The following is a 16,684-nucleotide window of genomic DNA, read 5'->3' on the forward strand; positions in this document are numbered from 1 at the left end:
GTCTTGGAACTGGTTATTTAACCATTTGATGTGACAGTCTCATTTATTTGTTAAACATCTTTTATTCTGTGTGTGAGGACAAATTTGCAGCTATTGTTTGCAGAAGGCTCTTAAGCCCCTTGGTTAAAGAAGCAGATGGGAGCTATTTTCTTAATAACAATTAAAGTACAGACATATATTCATTACCATCATGTAATACTATGCTTGAAACAGACAAACAGTTCAATGTTAATAACATTTGCTTTTCATGCTCCTTGGATTTTAAGTGATTTTTATGACTTTGTCAGACATAAGGCATTTTATTCCATAGTCAGGTCATACCCTTTCCTAAGAAAAGCAGAAAAAGGCTGAAGAACATAAGGCACTGCATGCGTTAAAAAAGAAACAGTGACACTTTTTTAGGTGCAATCCCTGGTGATCCTAATACCCACTGGACACTTGGGATAATGACCAAACTGCTCATTGAATCAGCATTTCCACCATCACTGCTGGGATCTTTTCTATTGACATCACTGAATCTTGGATCAAAGTTTTCAATGCTTCTAGATAAGGTTTTGTGCAATATCACCAAACAGCCTTGCAGGTTATTAAATTTATCATTTAGGTTATTTAAGCTCCAAGGGCAAATCCTACTCCATGACCACAGTTCTGTCAGCCTAAATGAATTGACCAGATGGAGCTGAAGGCAGAGCTTTGGCAGCTGAGGCAGTTTCTGAGTAACCCATTTTGTTTCCTCCACTTCCTTGCACTCAAGTGAATGTCAGACCTATTTCTCTGAGTAATGACAAATCCTTCAAAATACTTTAAAGGTTTATTTCAGGCTCAGCTTTTCCACAACCCAGTAACTGGATGCTTGGGATGAGGGGTAAAAGAAAATTAAATTAACATTTGTGCAGCATCAGTTTCTTCAAGGAACATGCTCCAGAAGATATCCTGGGGCAATGTTCTGGAGAGAGCAGAGGAGCATCTTCAGCAGTAGGAGCCTGCAGCTGATCCTCCACAAAATTAATGTGTTAAGAGCCTAATAATAGCCAAGGAAAGATGTGCTTGAACTTCTCTGAACAGGGATGATGATGCATCTTGTCCTTTGACTGCAGCCACCACGATCTCAATCTCAGCCTAGACTGTGTCCATGTAACCACAATTTCAGTTCCCAGTATGAATTCCCTGTGACAAGACCTGCCAAATCTAATCTCACTTGACTGAAACCTATCTGTGCAACCGGCTGAGCAGGTACAGGAGGGGTGCTGAGGAACCAGAGGAGTCCCTTCATTGCCCACACAGCTCCATCTGCAAAGGATGAGCACCCTGAAACAACAACATGGGGGAAATCCAGATAGCTCAGACCTGGGGAAACAGGTAGGGAGCTGTGGGTGGGTGGAGGGCCTGACAGATGAAAGGAGTAGTGATGGATGGTGTTGTAGCAACAGTCACTGCAAAGGCAGAAAAGGAAACAAAAGAAACAGGATATGACTGTTTAAGGAGGCTGATATGTTACATTCCTGCAAGCATTTATGAATTTCTACTTCTGTGCTAGAACATAAATATTGGCAATTACTTTGGGGTTTTTTTGCCTATTTGGTAAAGTCACTGCCTGTGTTCAGGGTTTGGAATTTGTACTGTTATATTTGTGAAATTTGGGTGCGCAAGTGCAAACTTCAGGAATATTAAGAGTGAACTAAGACAAGACAGAGTAATTCAGAAGACTAATCTTGAATTGTTACAACAATCTTTAAAATTCTATTGGCATGTTATTTGTCTGCTTTTGGCCTTGGTGCCCAGGAGATTCTCTCCCAGAACTGGCAGGATTTGGACACCAAAGCATCTTAATCCTGGCCTGCAAGCCCTAGTAGTGAGATGAAGGCTTAGTCTATTTGTTTCTTTATAGTAACCAAAAAAATACAGAGTAAGCTAAAGCCTATGACATCAGGAAGGAGTTTCTTCATTTTGTATTATTGAGTTTCTTCATTTCTTGCTCATGGATGATGAATGCTTAGTCTTCTGTCCAATGTGAGCACCTCCTAGCATTTCGCCTCAAAGGTCAAGCACAATATTTTTCAAAAGATTCTTGGAAATCCTCCTCTGATGAACTGATGAATTCAGGAAATTGGGAGAGTTCAGACCATTAAACATAGCTCTCTCCTCTGAGATAAACAGTCCTAAATATGCACTGCATTTTCCATATCCTTCTAGGGGATGTTCTCTTCAGTCCTGAAGATGTCACATAAATGTGCTTTAGTAAATAGAACCTGTGTTGTGAGGAGATGCCTTGGGCATCTAGAGACACTTCTGCAAAAGTCCTTGAAGTGATGAAGAACAGCCTGAGTGGAGAGAGAAAGTATCTCTTCCAGGAGCTGAGCTGAGCTGTGTGCCTCACATCCTGTTCTCATACCCTGAACTATTCTACCAGCATTGCTTTGCCCTTACCATGCAGTTTACACTTTGCAGAGCATGGCCTCTTACACTAGATGAGGACTGATCCCTCTGGATTCTCCCCAGGTAGCACATGGAACATCCTCAGCACAGCAGGAATGCTTTACCTGGGGCGAGACAGCAGCTGATGGATTGGGCTAAATGAATTCTGGCAGAACATCCTGGGATAAGATATCGCAAAACTTATCCCCTCTTTCTTAGCATACTGTTTGTCCCTCTGTCCCTATCAGTTTAAGGCTGAAATGAATGGGAAAATTTCTTTGGAATCCATCTACAGGAACCTCTGTGACCACTGAACCTTAATACTGCCATCTGTGGAATTCAGCTTTTCAAGAAGAGTTAGTTTGCTGTACTTATCTCTGAATGATAAAAGGCAAACTATTCTTGACCTGCATAAATTGGGAACATTCACCTTAATTCTCTCCAGTTGTGTGCATTCTGGAGCCATACAACACCCGAAAAAGGATTCATCACTGTAAACAGAGTCAAGAGTGAGGGTGATAAATGTTGAAACCCCCAGAAAAGGCTGGGGAGCTCTTCTGCTGGATAGGTACAATTGCTTGGATTCTACTGTGTGAAAGAAAAATGTGCCAAATCTGTTTGCAGAATATAGCAACAAGTGACATCTGTTATGATTTCACAAGAGTAAAACCAACAAAATCTCAGTGTTTAGCTGTTCAGTGAAGTGACTCACATTAGACAAGAGGTTTTGACTTTGTTCTCCCAGGCACCATATCTGATGGGAAATCAATCCGTTTAATTCCATAATGGGAACAATTAGCCTTGAAGAAAAAGCAGATCACTTGTAATCTCATCTTCTGCTTGCAATGTTAGCCAATATTTCTTTTGATTTTCTCAACTGCTCCTCATTGGTCACAGTGGCATGGCTGTGAAAAGGTTACAGCTTGTACAGGGCGAGAGCCGGGGTTAATTCTGCCCTTGTTGTCAGAAGCAGCTGAACCTGCTGGGAGGAGGTCATACCCATTCCAAGCAAACAGACCAGCTTCTTCCATCTGGCCCATATATTCTGGGCTTGCAGCTGCACAGGCAAGATGAAAACGTGTGGCAGCAGTGAGTGTGGCAGGGCAGCAGGACAGTCCCCACCTGCCTGCTCTGTGCTGCCCAGCCCATTACAGCGTTAGTCTCAGGCTGGGGATTAAGATGAGAAAGGTCAGATGTGACCTAACAGGCACTTGCTCATCTGTTTGCTCTGACTTCTGAGATGGAAAGTGAGACTGAGAATAGGGTGAACATGGAACCATTTCATTGGCCAGCAAAATTGGGAAGGGAATATAACTATTTTAAAAAAATGTATTGTTTGTAACATTTTGAATGAGTTGTGAGCTTTCTGTGAGCTCTGATGTCAGCCTTGTCCTTGTTCACAGCCTTCTGCAGAGCCGCTGTTATCAAGGACAGGTTACTGTTGAGCTCCAATGACACAGCACTGTGTCATTGCTTCCTGGTGCTCCCCTTGGGAAATCCATACATATCTCTTGTCTTGTGTTCACTCTTATCTTGTGTTTGGTCTGCAGCGTTTGGGAGGTAGGGATTTATCCTTGCTGCTTAGTGGATTGCAAAACCCCAGTGTATGAAGTTCTGGTAGCCTAATCATCAGGACTTACAATAACTTAGAATAAAAGTAGTCTCATGAATATTTGCCAGAATAGAAGAATAAACCGCATTTTGTGTCAGGCCCTGCTGCATTTTACCCTCTGAACACATCTTACAAAAGCAAAGGATTTGGCTTTGTCACTTTCGTGACTCTGCTCCTGCTGCACAGTGTTGTTAATCACAGATGAATCTGACCATGCACAGTGAAGTTTCTTTGTTTTTATAGACTCACAGAATGTGTTGGGTTGGAAGAGACCTTAAAGATCATCTTGATCCAACACCCTGCCATGGCCAGGGACACCTTCCACTAGACCAGGTTGCTTCAAGCTGCATCCAACCTGGTCTTGAACATTTCCAAGGATGGGGCAGCCACAGTTTCTCTGGGCAACCTGTGCCAGGCGCCTCACCACTCTCACACAGAAGAATTTCTTCCTAAGATCTAACCTAAACACATTCTCTCTCAGTTCTTCTCCATAATAATCCCTTAAGTCTCCAAAGCCTTGGGAGACAGCTGGATTCTTCACCTAAACATGATTACAGAGAAGAAATTCTGCTGAAGGAATGAGTTTCTTTCATTATCCTAATGGTTTCTATCACAGCTGGATTTTTCTCTGTGGGATGCTTAGTTCCATGAGACGAACTTCTTAGAAATGATTTAGACAAACAAATGAATTAAACAGAATTCAGAATGACAGTTCCCCACACTTGGGTGTCTGCCAAGGAACTTGCAAAAGCCAAAATAATAACTCAGACCTGAGAGATCCTGCAAAGCCTATAAATTAAGTAATCCTTTTGAAAGCTAAAGCTAAAGCTGCCATAGGGTTAAGATTTGCCTGTACATAATCCAAGTAAGAAGTTTCAAATTTAACTGTTCACAGGATATTGAGGTTTTGGATTTATTTTTTTTATATTTTTTTTTAAACCATTAAGTAAAGGAATAAACTGGAACCCTTGAGAATCTGTTGTATGTGAATCCTCTTGGGATAGGAAAGCACCAGAAAGGACTCATTCAGGCAATGGAAATGGAAATTAAGATGAAAAAAAATTAAGGATTACTGATTAATGTAAGAAAGTAAAAGAAATTTTACTCTGAGAAACAGTGACTACTGGGAGGGCAAATTGCACAAATGCCATGAAACATTGCTTGGAGTTTTTTATTCCCCAAGGACTTTGAATGCATGTCATCAGCATCACTTTCAGAAACCTTTTCCATCAAAAATATGAAAAGGAGTAACCAGCATTAAAAAATACAAATGATTATTCACAACAAATGATTTTCAAACACAAACCATGAGCCTCTGACACAATTTTAACAGGAGGGTGGCTGTTGGTAACGCAAATCCACAGACTAACAGCAAGTTTGGTGCTTAAATCTACTTTTAAAACATAGAAACACAGAATGGTTTGAGTTGAAAGGGTTCTTAAAACTCATTCCAATCCCCTGTCATGGGCACCTTCCACCAGACCAGACCACCTGGCCTTGAATACTTCCAGGGATGGATAACTCATGACTAACTTCAGCCACTGAAATGGCTCTAAGCAGACACAGCCAGAGCCCTGATGACAATTTGTACAAGCAAGAAAATCTCCTGACCCAGAGAAGAACTATCAAGCCATAATGATGTTTTAAATCACTCTCATATGGACAGATGTTCAAAAAAAAGACATTGAAGGGTCATTATCAGGACTCTCAGATAAACACAGACCTCTGCTAAATATTGTGAGGGTGGCAGACGGAAAATGTTCATTCAAAAAGGGACACAAAGATCCATAGTTTACCCAGTCGGTCTGTGATAACAAAGGAAGGAAACCAGGAGTGTCACTGGTGGCAAAGTAGAGCCTGAATAGAATAGTCAAAAAAGAAACAAAAAGGTGATAAGGCTTTGGAGTGGAAAATACTGGAAAAAAATATCAAGGAAAATATCAGGGAGGGGAAAGATAAAGTGAATGGAGTGATGAGATTGAATTCATGAACATGTTTGACCTCCCTTTGAATAATTGTGTGGTCTTTGTCAGTGCTCACTGTACGGTTTCAGCACTCAGCTGAAGAATGAGCACACTGGCAGCACAGTATTTCAGCTGGATGTCAAGGCTTGCTCCCACAGCAACGTTCAGCTGCTGATGGTCCTGTTAATTTCTCAGCCAGAAGTAGAATTCCAATTAGTTTTTGGAAATGACCTAAAATAAAATTGAAAAATTCTCACTGTGCAACCTGTTCTAGAGGAATATGTCCCTGCCAGTGGGGGTTGGAATAAGTTGATCTTTAAGGTCCCACCCAACCTAAGCCATTCTGTGATTTTATGACTCTATCAAAGACAAAAACAGAAATTTATGAGCCTACTTTAGGTGGCTGAAGTGAGAGCTGACTGGGCCCTTTGTAGACAGCAAAGTCATGTTTGCTTTGCTCAAAGAAAGTACATGTGAAAAGGTATGAAAGCAGCTGAGAGAACATGGGGCACCTGTGAACCATGGACCTCTTTAGCTAATGTTCTCATTCCCTGCATCCTGGGGAACAATATCTATGACAGAGGGGTGCAAAATTAGTTCCTGATAAAGTTCTGAATCCTGAGAGCTGTTCCATATGTGAACACTTTCCATCAAGAACAATTCAAATGCATATAGTTTTACTCATAGTAAAACTGGCGCGACTTCACACAGTTTAGTGTATTCTGGAATATAATCTTATTTAGAATAAACACACCCACAAATTTATACCAACTTGGCTAATTTTATTCTACTCGGGTTAAGTTTTAGATGAGCCGTCAGTTCTGCAAGGAGTGATCTGGGCTGAGCAGTCAAAAAGCCTTGAAGAGAAAGTGCCTTGAAGAATGAGCCAGCAGTCTCCTTTCTGCTTTTGAAATGAATACTGCAATAGAGGGGATTTCTGTGTTTTGATCATCTATTGCCTCTGCCAGCGAGTTACTTCAAGCCCCTGAGGCTTTGCTGCACAGCGGGGCTGCCCTTCACAGCAGGGTGCAGTTCAGAACCCACCCAGGGAATGGAGCTCCAGTGAATGGCAGTGAGAAACATTTGGCTCTACAGAACTGTGGGTTTTGTTTTCTTCTCTTCTTTTTTTCCATATCTCTGATTTATTGTTGCTACTTAGTGCCTTTCACAGAAAGAACTTTTTCTTTTCCCTCCTAAGAGGGAAGGAGATGCTGATGCTGACACACTGCATTTGTGCACATTTTTAACTCTGTCCTTCAGCAAATCCTCTTCATCACTGAACAGCAAGAGCAGGAGAGGTGGGACATCAACCAGTCCTCCAGCTCTCTGCGAGAGGAATTTTGCTGTTTGTCTGGGTGGATTTTCTAACACAAGCAAGGAAACCTCAGACCAGCCTACTCCCAGGCTTCTGCAAGCTGGGTGATATCATGCAGGAATAAGGAGGTATGATTCATCACCCAGACAAAAGTCAGCCTGTGTAGCCTCTGTCGGTGAAGGCAGGCACTTGTGAAGAACAAAGAGTAAGGGAAAGCTCTGCTGGTATTGCCTGCAGCTGGACCTCTCCTCTGCACCTTTCTAGCAAAGCAAACCTAGTTTATTGTGTTTCAGGTTTGTGACATGGCATGTAGACTGTACTCATGCTGCTATAGCCCAAACCACAGGACATCCCAGAAGCCTGTTTAAAAGTCATAGCTCTGACCACTGTCCCAGACCAAAGCCCAGTAAATGGGTACAGCAATGAGCCAGTCACACAAACCTTCCCATGTCACAAGCAAAGAGCCTTTGCAGCAAATGTTGCATAAATCAAACTTGCAGAAACCAGGCAGCGAGAAGGTGTTCAATGAAACTGGACTTTTTAAACAATTAATCCTTTGTTAGGTCCTTTTTTTTTTTTTTTTTTCAAGTGGGATATTCTGGTCCAGCCCTTTCCAGGAAGAAAAATAAATTTTACAGAAATTTTGAGATTTTTTCTCAGCTTCTGGAGGACATGCTGGGCAGCTCTGCTGACCACCCACCCCACCTCCAACCCACCACTGTTTCTGTAAGCCATCCCATTAAACTCTCACTGGCAGCATGGACATCTCCATGGTGTCCAACAGTCACTGATCCAGCTGTACCAGCAGGAAACTGAGATCCTTTGCATGCTGGGTGCTGGTCCAGAGGCCCCTGCAAGGAGTCCTGCCAATGTTGGGGTACAATGGCCATGAAGATGCTCTGAGGGTTGGAGTACCTCTGCTGTGGGGACAGACTGATACACCTGGGAGTGTTCTGCCTGAACAAGACAAGGCTCTGGAGAAAATAAGAGCCTCTTCCAGTCCCTAAAGGGGCTCCAAGAGAGCTGGAGAGGGATTTGGAACATGAGCCTGGAGAGACAGAGTAAAGGGGAATGGCTTCAAACTCACAGAGGGCAGAGGTAGATTGGAAGAAATTCCTCCCTGCGAGGGTGGTGAGGCCCTGGCACAGCTTTCCCAGAGAAGCCGTGGCTGTCCCATCCTTGGAAGTGTTCAAGGCCAGGTCAGATGGGGCTTGGAGCAACCTAGGAGAGTGGAAAGTGTCCCTGGCCATGGTAGGGGTTTGGATTGTGATGACAATTTCAGGTCCATCCCAAATGAAACCATTCTGTGATTCTGTGATTATTTTCTTGGAAGTTTATCTTTCACCCAAGTGATGACCATGAAATATCCACAAACTGCTTTAAACGAAATCTGATTATTTTCTTGAACTTTTTTCTCATTCAGGAGACTTATTGTAATGAATAAAACACAACCAAACATTTACTGACCTATTGCATCATTTTCCTTCCACTGCAGAGGATGAACGTGCAGTGAGGGAGGCTTTGAGCACACCATATGCTTTAGTCCTAGTAAAGTACTGTAACTTTACCACAGCGAGCAGCCCCTCCGAAGCCCACTTATAAAAGGATTCAGGGGGAAACACTCGCTGAATCTCCCCCAAGGCCAGGCGGCCGGGTGGGTCCTTCCTCGTGGGCAGGCCCTGCGGGCGGGGCTCGCCGGGGAGGCGGGATCGCTCCGTCCCGGCCCTCAGGAGCTGCGGCGGGGGATCGGCAGCCGGAGCCGCCGCAGTCTGCGGGCAGAGAGCGCCCCGCCGCTGCTATGTCCCACTCGGTGGTCTTGCGTGGCCCTTCGCCGTGGGGTTTTCGCTTGGTGGGCGGTAAAGATTTCAGCGCCCCGCTGACCATCTCCAGGGTGAGCTCGGAGGGGGAGCGGAGCGGGGAGCGGCCAGCGGCCGCAGGTGATGGGCGGCGGGGCGGGTAGCACCCGGAGTCGGGCGGGTTCTCCCGGGCCCAGCGGCTAGTGGCTGTTGGGCTCTTTTGAGCTCCAAATTATTCTATATACACTCAAATAAGTGCTCCCTTGTGAACTTTGCACTGCTTCAGCCTATTTTCCCAGTGTTACAGCATTCTCCTTTTTTTTTTTTTTTTTTTTTTTTTTTTTTTTTTTCTTTTTTTGGGGGTGGGGGGGATGTTAATTCATAAGGATCTGCTTTCAAAGTTTTTAGTGTTCACATGGTTTGGATTCGTGCCCTGGAGTGAGTTCACAGGCTGTTGAGGTTTTTAAAGAAGGTATGAGTTAAGTCAGCAAGAAGTTTCTCCATGCAGGCTGCAGAGTTCTGGGGTCTCTATGGGCTGGTAATAATTACTTTGTAAGTGTACTCGCACTTGTGTTTGACCTCACAAATACGTATTCTGGAAAATTCTTTGCTAAGACGCCGCAGATAGTTTGAAATAGTCTTTGTGTGTGGATGTAGTGGAAACAAGCCATCCCCCGTTCAGGAAGGATCGCGGCGAGGCGGTGTGATGGATGAGGTGCTGTATGTGAGCTGGGCACGCTCCCGTGGGCACTGTTTCCAAAGAGTGGGGTGCCCTAAGCTGCTCTGCCTTCCCGGCAAGTCGGGCTGTGTAGGATTGCCGAGCCCCCCAGGGCAGCTGCTGCTGAATTTCTGGAACAAGCCCTGAGTGCATTTGAAAGGAGCTGTAACTTAAAAAATACTCTTGTAACGCACACAAGCTGTTTGCTGTTTTTTCATTCATCTGCGAAAGCTGTGACAGAAAAGAGAAAACGTGTATCCTGAGTTTCAGAGAAATAATTATAGAAGAGAGCGTATTTTAGTGAGATTTCGTTTAAGTTCAAACATGTGAATTGCATGGCTTTGTTTTTACTTTGGACTGTCCCTTTCCAAGTGCTCCAGTGAGGGCTGCCTTGGAGGAGGATCAGGAGGAGATGGATGGAGGAGAGGGAAGGCCAGGGAGGTGCAGGTGGGGCTGGCTGTGCTGTACTTGGGGCAGGTGTCCACATGCAGCTGGGGGGCTGTGCTGTGAGAGGGGACACTCAGCTTTTGGGGTTCAGCCTGAACCTCCTGGACATGGAGAGTTCTATTTCTCCCCTGGTAACCTGGGTTGTATCAAAAATCACTTCTGGCATTTGTAGAAATGTTCTTGTCATGGAAGCGAACAGCTGAATTTAGTGGAGGCAGCCAATTTTCTTGTTGCTTTGAAAAAAACCCCAAAAACTGGTTTAATATTAAACAAGGAAAATCTAAGTCTGCTTTTGCCTAGATTAGCAGCTTGCTAAATTTCTTGTTTGATTCAGCAAAGCTGGGAGGTGTGAGAAGGATGATTCTCCTCAGGCCAGTCTTGCTGTGGATCACTAGGAGTTGTAACACAAGAAGCAGATGTAGGGTGTTATTCCATTTGGCAGCCTTTTAATTGGATCCTTTTTAAATTCTGCTCCCACTGAAGAGTGTGCTGATGCTCTGATGTGCTGTACTCTAACAGCTGCTCCCAGAGGGTGGTAAACAAATCACTAGGATGTAAATATAGATGTAGGGTGCTCTGGTTGGGCTCTAGTATCTAAACACAAGAAACAATCTCACTTGCTTTCCAAATCGTACCTAAAAATGTTAAAGTTGGGGAAGAATTATCTTCTGCTGCAGCTCCTGGCCATGGGGATGCAGGAGGGGGCTGCTGGAAGGCTCCCTGGGGAGCCTGGGCTTTGCTTGGTGGTGGGTCTGTGCAACCTTGCTACTGTGCAGAGGACTGATCATGATTGTTGTGGTGCCATATTCCCTTTTATTCTGTGATTGTGCAGGAAATCTGTTCTTTCTGGCTTGAAATGTGGGCAAGGAGGCTGGGGGCTTCCTGTCTCCAGGAATGAGAAGCCTCCATCCCCTTTGCTCAGCCTGGCTCATAGTGGGAGGGGGAGACTCTTGCTAATTGTGGAGGCTTTTGGCTGCCTACTGCTTCCTTCAAAGTGCCTTTCTTCTTTAATTTCAATTTTATTTGTTTTATACTAAAATGCCATTAAATTACAAACATCTTTGGAAAAGCAGAAATTCTGCCGGGAGGCAGGACCACAGTCTCAGAATCCCACATCCAGCTGTGGGCCTGGAAGATGCCAATATGTTCTGGGTGTGCTAGGCTGCCTGAGGGATGTGGGATTGCTGCATCCCACTGCTTGGCCCAAAGGGGGCTGAGCATCAACATGTCACAAGGTGTTTGGGCTGTACAGCTCTGCAAGCATCCTACCTGGACTGGTTATATTGGGAAATCAGGTTGCAGTTTGGGATTTGTGGCATCCAAGGCCACCCACATTCAGCTCTTGGTGCTGGAGGCTGGAAATAGTGGAGCAGCTGGAAATAATGAGAGGCACTGCCAGGGTGAGCTGAGGCACAGTGGTGTAGGGCAGAGAGATGTCAGGCAGGGGGCAAAGCTGAAGGTGGTCCACAAAAATGTCTTGTAATAATATTGTCAAGAGATAAATGGCAATATATGGATTTGGTAGCATGGAACATGACAATGACCCTGTCCTGCTTTAGGATGGAATTTACCTTGCTCACAAAGGTTTACTTTGGCTTTTAGCCCCTGTGAGGTGGCTGTGTCTGTGCAGGTGCTGATGGTATTCAGTCTATCCCTTGCTCAAATACACTCATGACATTAAGCAATGCTCTTTTTTGTCTTGAAAACAAGTCACTTCCCTCTGTGATTTGATCAGTCTTAAGTGACAAGGGGTAAAGATCTGATTGCTCTGCTGAGCAGCTGATGTTGAACTCTGCCCTGGAGAGGCCAGGGTTCCAGGTGGGATGTTGAGTTCCTTAGTACTGAAGATAAATGCAGATCCAGAAGGCCATGCTTAGGGCATCTCTCTCATGCAGTCACATGAAAAGTTAGGTGTGCTATAGCTACCCTTTCATCCCCTGTTTCTTGTATATTCAGGAGGACCCATTTAGCAGGACTGGAGTTTGCTGGGCTGGTTTGAGGGCATGCAGCCCTGGAGAGCGATACTGGTGTGTTGTTAGCACAGTGCTGACACTGCTGATTTATAGCACCAGGCTACACTCTTGGAGGGAAACACAGTTTGTTTTATACCCACTGTTGGAGTGAGCTAACACTAAGTATAGGACATCACATCATTAATGGTTACTCCTCCTAAGTATATTTATAGGGGTAGGAGATGATCCGAAAGATCTGCTTCAAGTTGGCCTTAGTGACTTGATAGAAAGTGATTTTAAGACTTAATTAAATTTCTGGTAGCTGACAGCTGATTTCCTTGGTTGATCAGGCTAATGCTGTGTTTTCCCTCTGTGGGGAAGGGGATTCCCTGTGGCTCTTACTCCATTGACAACATTCCTTTTGACCAGCAGCCATGGCTCAGGAACAGGAATGGAATAACTCATTTGGCTGTTCTCAGTGCTGTGCTTGTAACCACATCAGTGAGTGCTGTGGTTCTGTGTGGGATCACAGTTATCTACCCCTTGCCTGGGATTAAAAGATCATCAGTCATTAGCATAACTAGAGAAGGTGAATGCATTCAGTCACTTGAACTTGCTTGCCCTGCTCCTGGAGCAGCTGATGTCATCATCTGCCCAGTTCTGCCAGTGTTAATCCATGCACTTGCTGTTTTTGAAGTCATAGATAAATTATATGGCAAAACAGATAAATGGCAAGTGGACCAATTCCAGTATTTTTTGAATGAGATTTTAATAAATTTTTCCTTTATCTGCTGGCTTCAACGTTAGTTTACCTGCTGGTCTCTAGTGCAGCAGCAAAATGCAGTTCTCAGCATTGGCTTGGAACTGTGGCAGAAGAAGGATGAGAAACAATTGGTCTGCAATCCATTATCCAGGTATTGTTTGAGTTAAGGTTGACTTTTAAACTACTTTTAAACTTAAGCAGCTTTCACATTTGAGCAGAGACATGTCCTGTTAAAGGTTAGGATACTTGAGAAAGAATTCTGCTGAGGAAGGAATTCCAGTAAAAGTGATTTTGTTGACTCTGTCAAGGCAGCTGGCGAATGCCCAAGTCTATGCTGTGATCCTGTGTGAATGCAGAGAGAACCCACTCAGTGGAATAATACCTGGGGAGGCCTGTGAGGTTTTTTCCTGTGGGGTTGGGGATGGCTGAGCAGAAGGGGCTCCCAAGAGCTAGAGCTGGGAGTGACAGGTTTGGTTACCCCAGGAACTCCATATATGTTGGTGTAGAAGGCAAGGATCAGAGACAGCAGCAAAAGGAACAGGAATTTTGTCTCCGTTTGAGACAAGTTAGAAGGGCTTTGATTTTTGTAAGGTTTTTTTGGTTTCATGTAATTTTTATGTATTTGATAGTTCATTAGATGGAAATTATGGACTCTCTGTTCAGAGCTCCCAAATGGACTGAAGAAGCCACTCTGTGTTGCTGAATCCCAAAACTATGACCCCACCTGATTTCTGCTGATTTTTGGTGGGTTTGCTGCCTGTGTAGAGCTGAGTGATGAAAGCTGTCCCTCAGTTACTTGCAGAGCAGTGTTGTTACAGTATTTCAAGTGGGATGATTTTTTCAAGTGGAAGGAAATACTTTTTGCTAGTCAGTTTTTGTTTTTCTCATCATTCCTACAAACTCAGGCTGAGAAGTCTGGGTGGTTAAGTGTGAAGCTATGCTGGTACAGAACAGTTCATCCGAGCTACAGATAAGAACTAACAGAAATACGTCACAAATGTATTTGCTGTTGAAGTGTTTCTATTGCTTTTTTGTTTAATAACTGAAAGAGAAGAATAAATGCTTGTGCTGGATCAGGAGACAGTACTGGTGGAACATGCTGGAATGAAAGCCTAATACTACTAATCACTGTAATTAAGCACACTGATAATCCCAAGTGGGAAAGCAGGTGGAAAGAATGATTCATGTAGATCCATTTAGGCAAGGTCTGACCTTGGGGCAAGTTAACAAAAGAAACCCAGCACACCCATGAAAACACATCAGGCCTCTGCCAGGCTGGACAAAGCAGTATAAGTTCAGTGTCCCTGGGTATTTGGGATTTGTGGATTTGGGGTTTTTCTTCCTTCCCCATTATTTTTGTTTTAAATGGTGGTGATGTCAGTTTTCCTTGAAGATTGAAAGATTGCCTGCTGGGACAGGTATTCAAACTTATTTTGTAGAAGTGTGCACCTAAATCCCACTTGATAAAGTGGGTTAAAGAGAATAGTTAAACAACAGACTTACTCAAACAGCCCTTACATATACCACCAGGTGTAAAAAGTATATGGCGGAAATATGTGCAATTATTCTTTTTTTCCTAAACTTTTTTTGCTATGTAACACAGCAGATGGTTATAATCCTGGTCCTCCTGAAATTGGATAAATCCTTTAATTTTAATATGAATATGCCATTATGAATTGTGTGGAATTAATGCAGATCAATGCAATTTAATTTCATTTTTGGTAGCTTGGAGATTAAATACATGTCACAGAGAATCCTAGAAGGAACAATATAATATTTCTAACTGAATTTGTTGTCTGATTTCTGTGCTCTCAAAATGCCTTGACTTATGGTTCTCAGATACCCAAACACTTAGTAAAAACATTTTCATTTTTTAAGTCATCTGTAACCACAGGTGCTAAAGCGTGAAAGAAAACAGTAGCTCTCTCAGCAGCGTTGATAGAAAAGGTTTAAACAAACATGTTCACAGAAAAATACTCTGCTTGATTTGTTATCAGTGCCAGAGGTGTGCCAGAGCAAACCCCATATCTCACAGAGCTTGTTCATGTAGTGGGTTTGTACATAGCCCCTAACACCCCACTTGCCCCAGGCCCTGGTAGATAAGTTTGTGTTTGGTTTCTAGTTCAGAATTTACACAAAAACTTCAAGCAAGCATGGGTTTCACTATGTTATTTGAGCAACAGCAAAGATATCAGGTCACAGTGTGACTTTTGAGGAACTTTTACAGCCAGGAGAGGCCCAAAAGAAAGCTGTTTTCTCCCCACAGAGAACACAGCTGTATTTTAAAAAACAAAAAGTGCTGTTCAAGAGGATTTCAGCCTATGAGTTTTCCAAATACCATAAAGATGCCTCACAGCCACACTCAATCCTTGACAACCAGAGCAGCTTGCATTCACACCCATTAATCCTTAAGTAGTTCTACATGTTGTGTGGATTGATAGCAGATTATGTGGCAATGACATTTTACAGCCCAAGCTTCAGAAAACAAAATATACCAGAATAAAGAAGATTATTTAAAGTTGTTATTCTTAATTATTAGATATGGGCAATGCACAGCTAAAAGAGAAGCTGTCTTGGACAGTTGACTCCAGGACTGGCTGATACCAACAGAGGAGATCATCATCTGGGAGGTTTGCAGCATGCTGACACTGCTCTCAATGCTGTTGTTTACCTTATGCAACAAAACACTTCAGAAACTTTGGCATATGTAAAGCTTCTGGCCCAAAAGACCAAGCCCTGCAAAACGCTTGACGTTCACCATTAAACCAGGAGAAAGCATTTGTGTCGCAGAGGCACAAATCTTTGCACTCTGTGATTAGCACCTCAGTGTGCTGCAAGAATGAGACTTCAGGGATGCTCACCAACTGGATTAAACTTTTTGTGTTGAAGAATTTTTTTCTCTTTGGAGAGCACTCTGTGTACGCTTCCCTTTTGATGGGAAGGACAGTGTCAGCCTGCCTTCCTGGCCAAGAGGCAGATGGTTTGGAAGGCAAACTCTTAACAGTTCCTCCATGTGTTCTGCACAGCACTTAAGGCTTGCTCCTGAGAAGGGCTCAAGAAGCCCTGCTCCTTGTTGAGGGGTGTCAGAGGGGGAAGACTTCACTGCAGACCTGGGTCCTAAACCTCTGAAGGAGATGAAGCAATTCTGGCCATAAACACTTTCTGTGATGCTGCTCAGTCTGGTTTGTGCAGAGGTGTGCAGCTGTGTAGTAGATGAGGGACTACGGTGGTGCTCCAAGCACAACCACATCAAGGGCTCACTGGTGTGGTAGCTGTCCCTCCCTGGCCTTGCTTCCTAATAAGGCAAAGTAAATATAAAGCAGATTTAAGTGTAGTAGCAGCCAGAATGCTGAATTGGGCTGTTCTGTGCAGTAAAGCAGCACAGAATCTTTAACTTGTTTTTGGAGGAAGGAGTAAGGGGCTCCTGACAGCAGTGACCATGAGTGCTGCTGGAGTTGTGTGCCCTTGGGCTGAGCAAGAGAGTTGTTGACAAAATACACCAGATGATCTTTGTGGATCTCTTCCTTGTTTTTCTCAATCGACATTTTGAGGTCTGCACATGGGTTAGTGGCTGGTTGATCTAAAACACATGTCCAATTTCATTGATTCTCAGCCTCGTTGAACAGAGACCTCATACTTAGATCTGGGTTAGGATCTACACTATCAATCTGTTTCTAAATTTGGATTTGGATCCATCAGTGC

The 16,684-nt window shown here is 43.7% G+C and overlaps 1 protein-coding gene across 1 annotated transcript in view; it reads left to right on the forward strand.

Moving 5' to 3' along the window:
- The first annotated feature begins 9,020 nt into the window (after positions 1 to 9,020).
- The window catches only part of PDLIM4 (PDZ and LIM domain 4), a 44,261-nt gene continuing 36,597 nt past the window's right edge, over positions 9,021 to 16,684 (forward strand). The window contains exon 1 of the mRNA XM_015641949.2: positions 9,021 to 9,197. Coding sequence (XP_015497435.1) covers positions 9,105 to 9,197 — 93 coding nt within the window. The 5' untranslated portion in view covers positions 9,021 to 9,104. The remainder of the gene's footprint in view (positions 9,198 to 16,684) is intronic.

This window comes from Parus major, chromosome 13, assembly GCF_001522545.3.
Source record: "Parus major isolate Abel chromosome 13, Parus_major1.1, whole genome shotgun sequence".
Lineage (NCBI taxonomy): Eukaryota > Metazoa > Chordata > Aves > Passeriformes > Paridae > Parus > Parus major.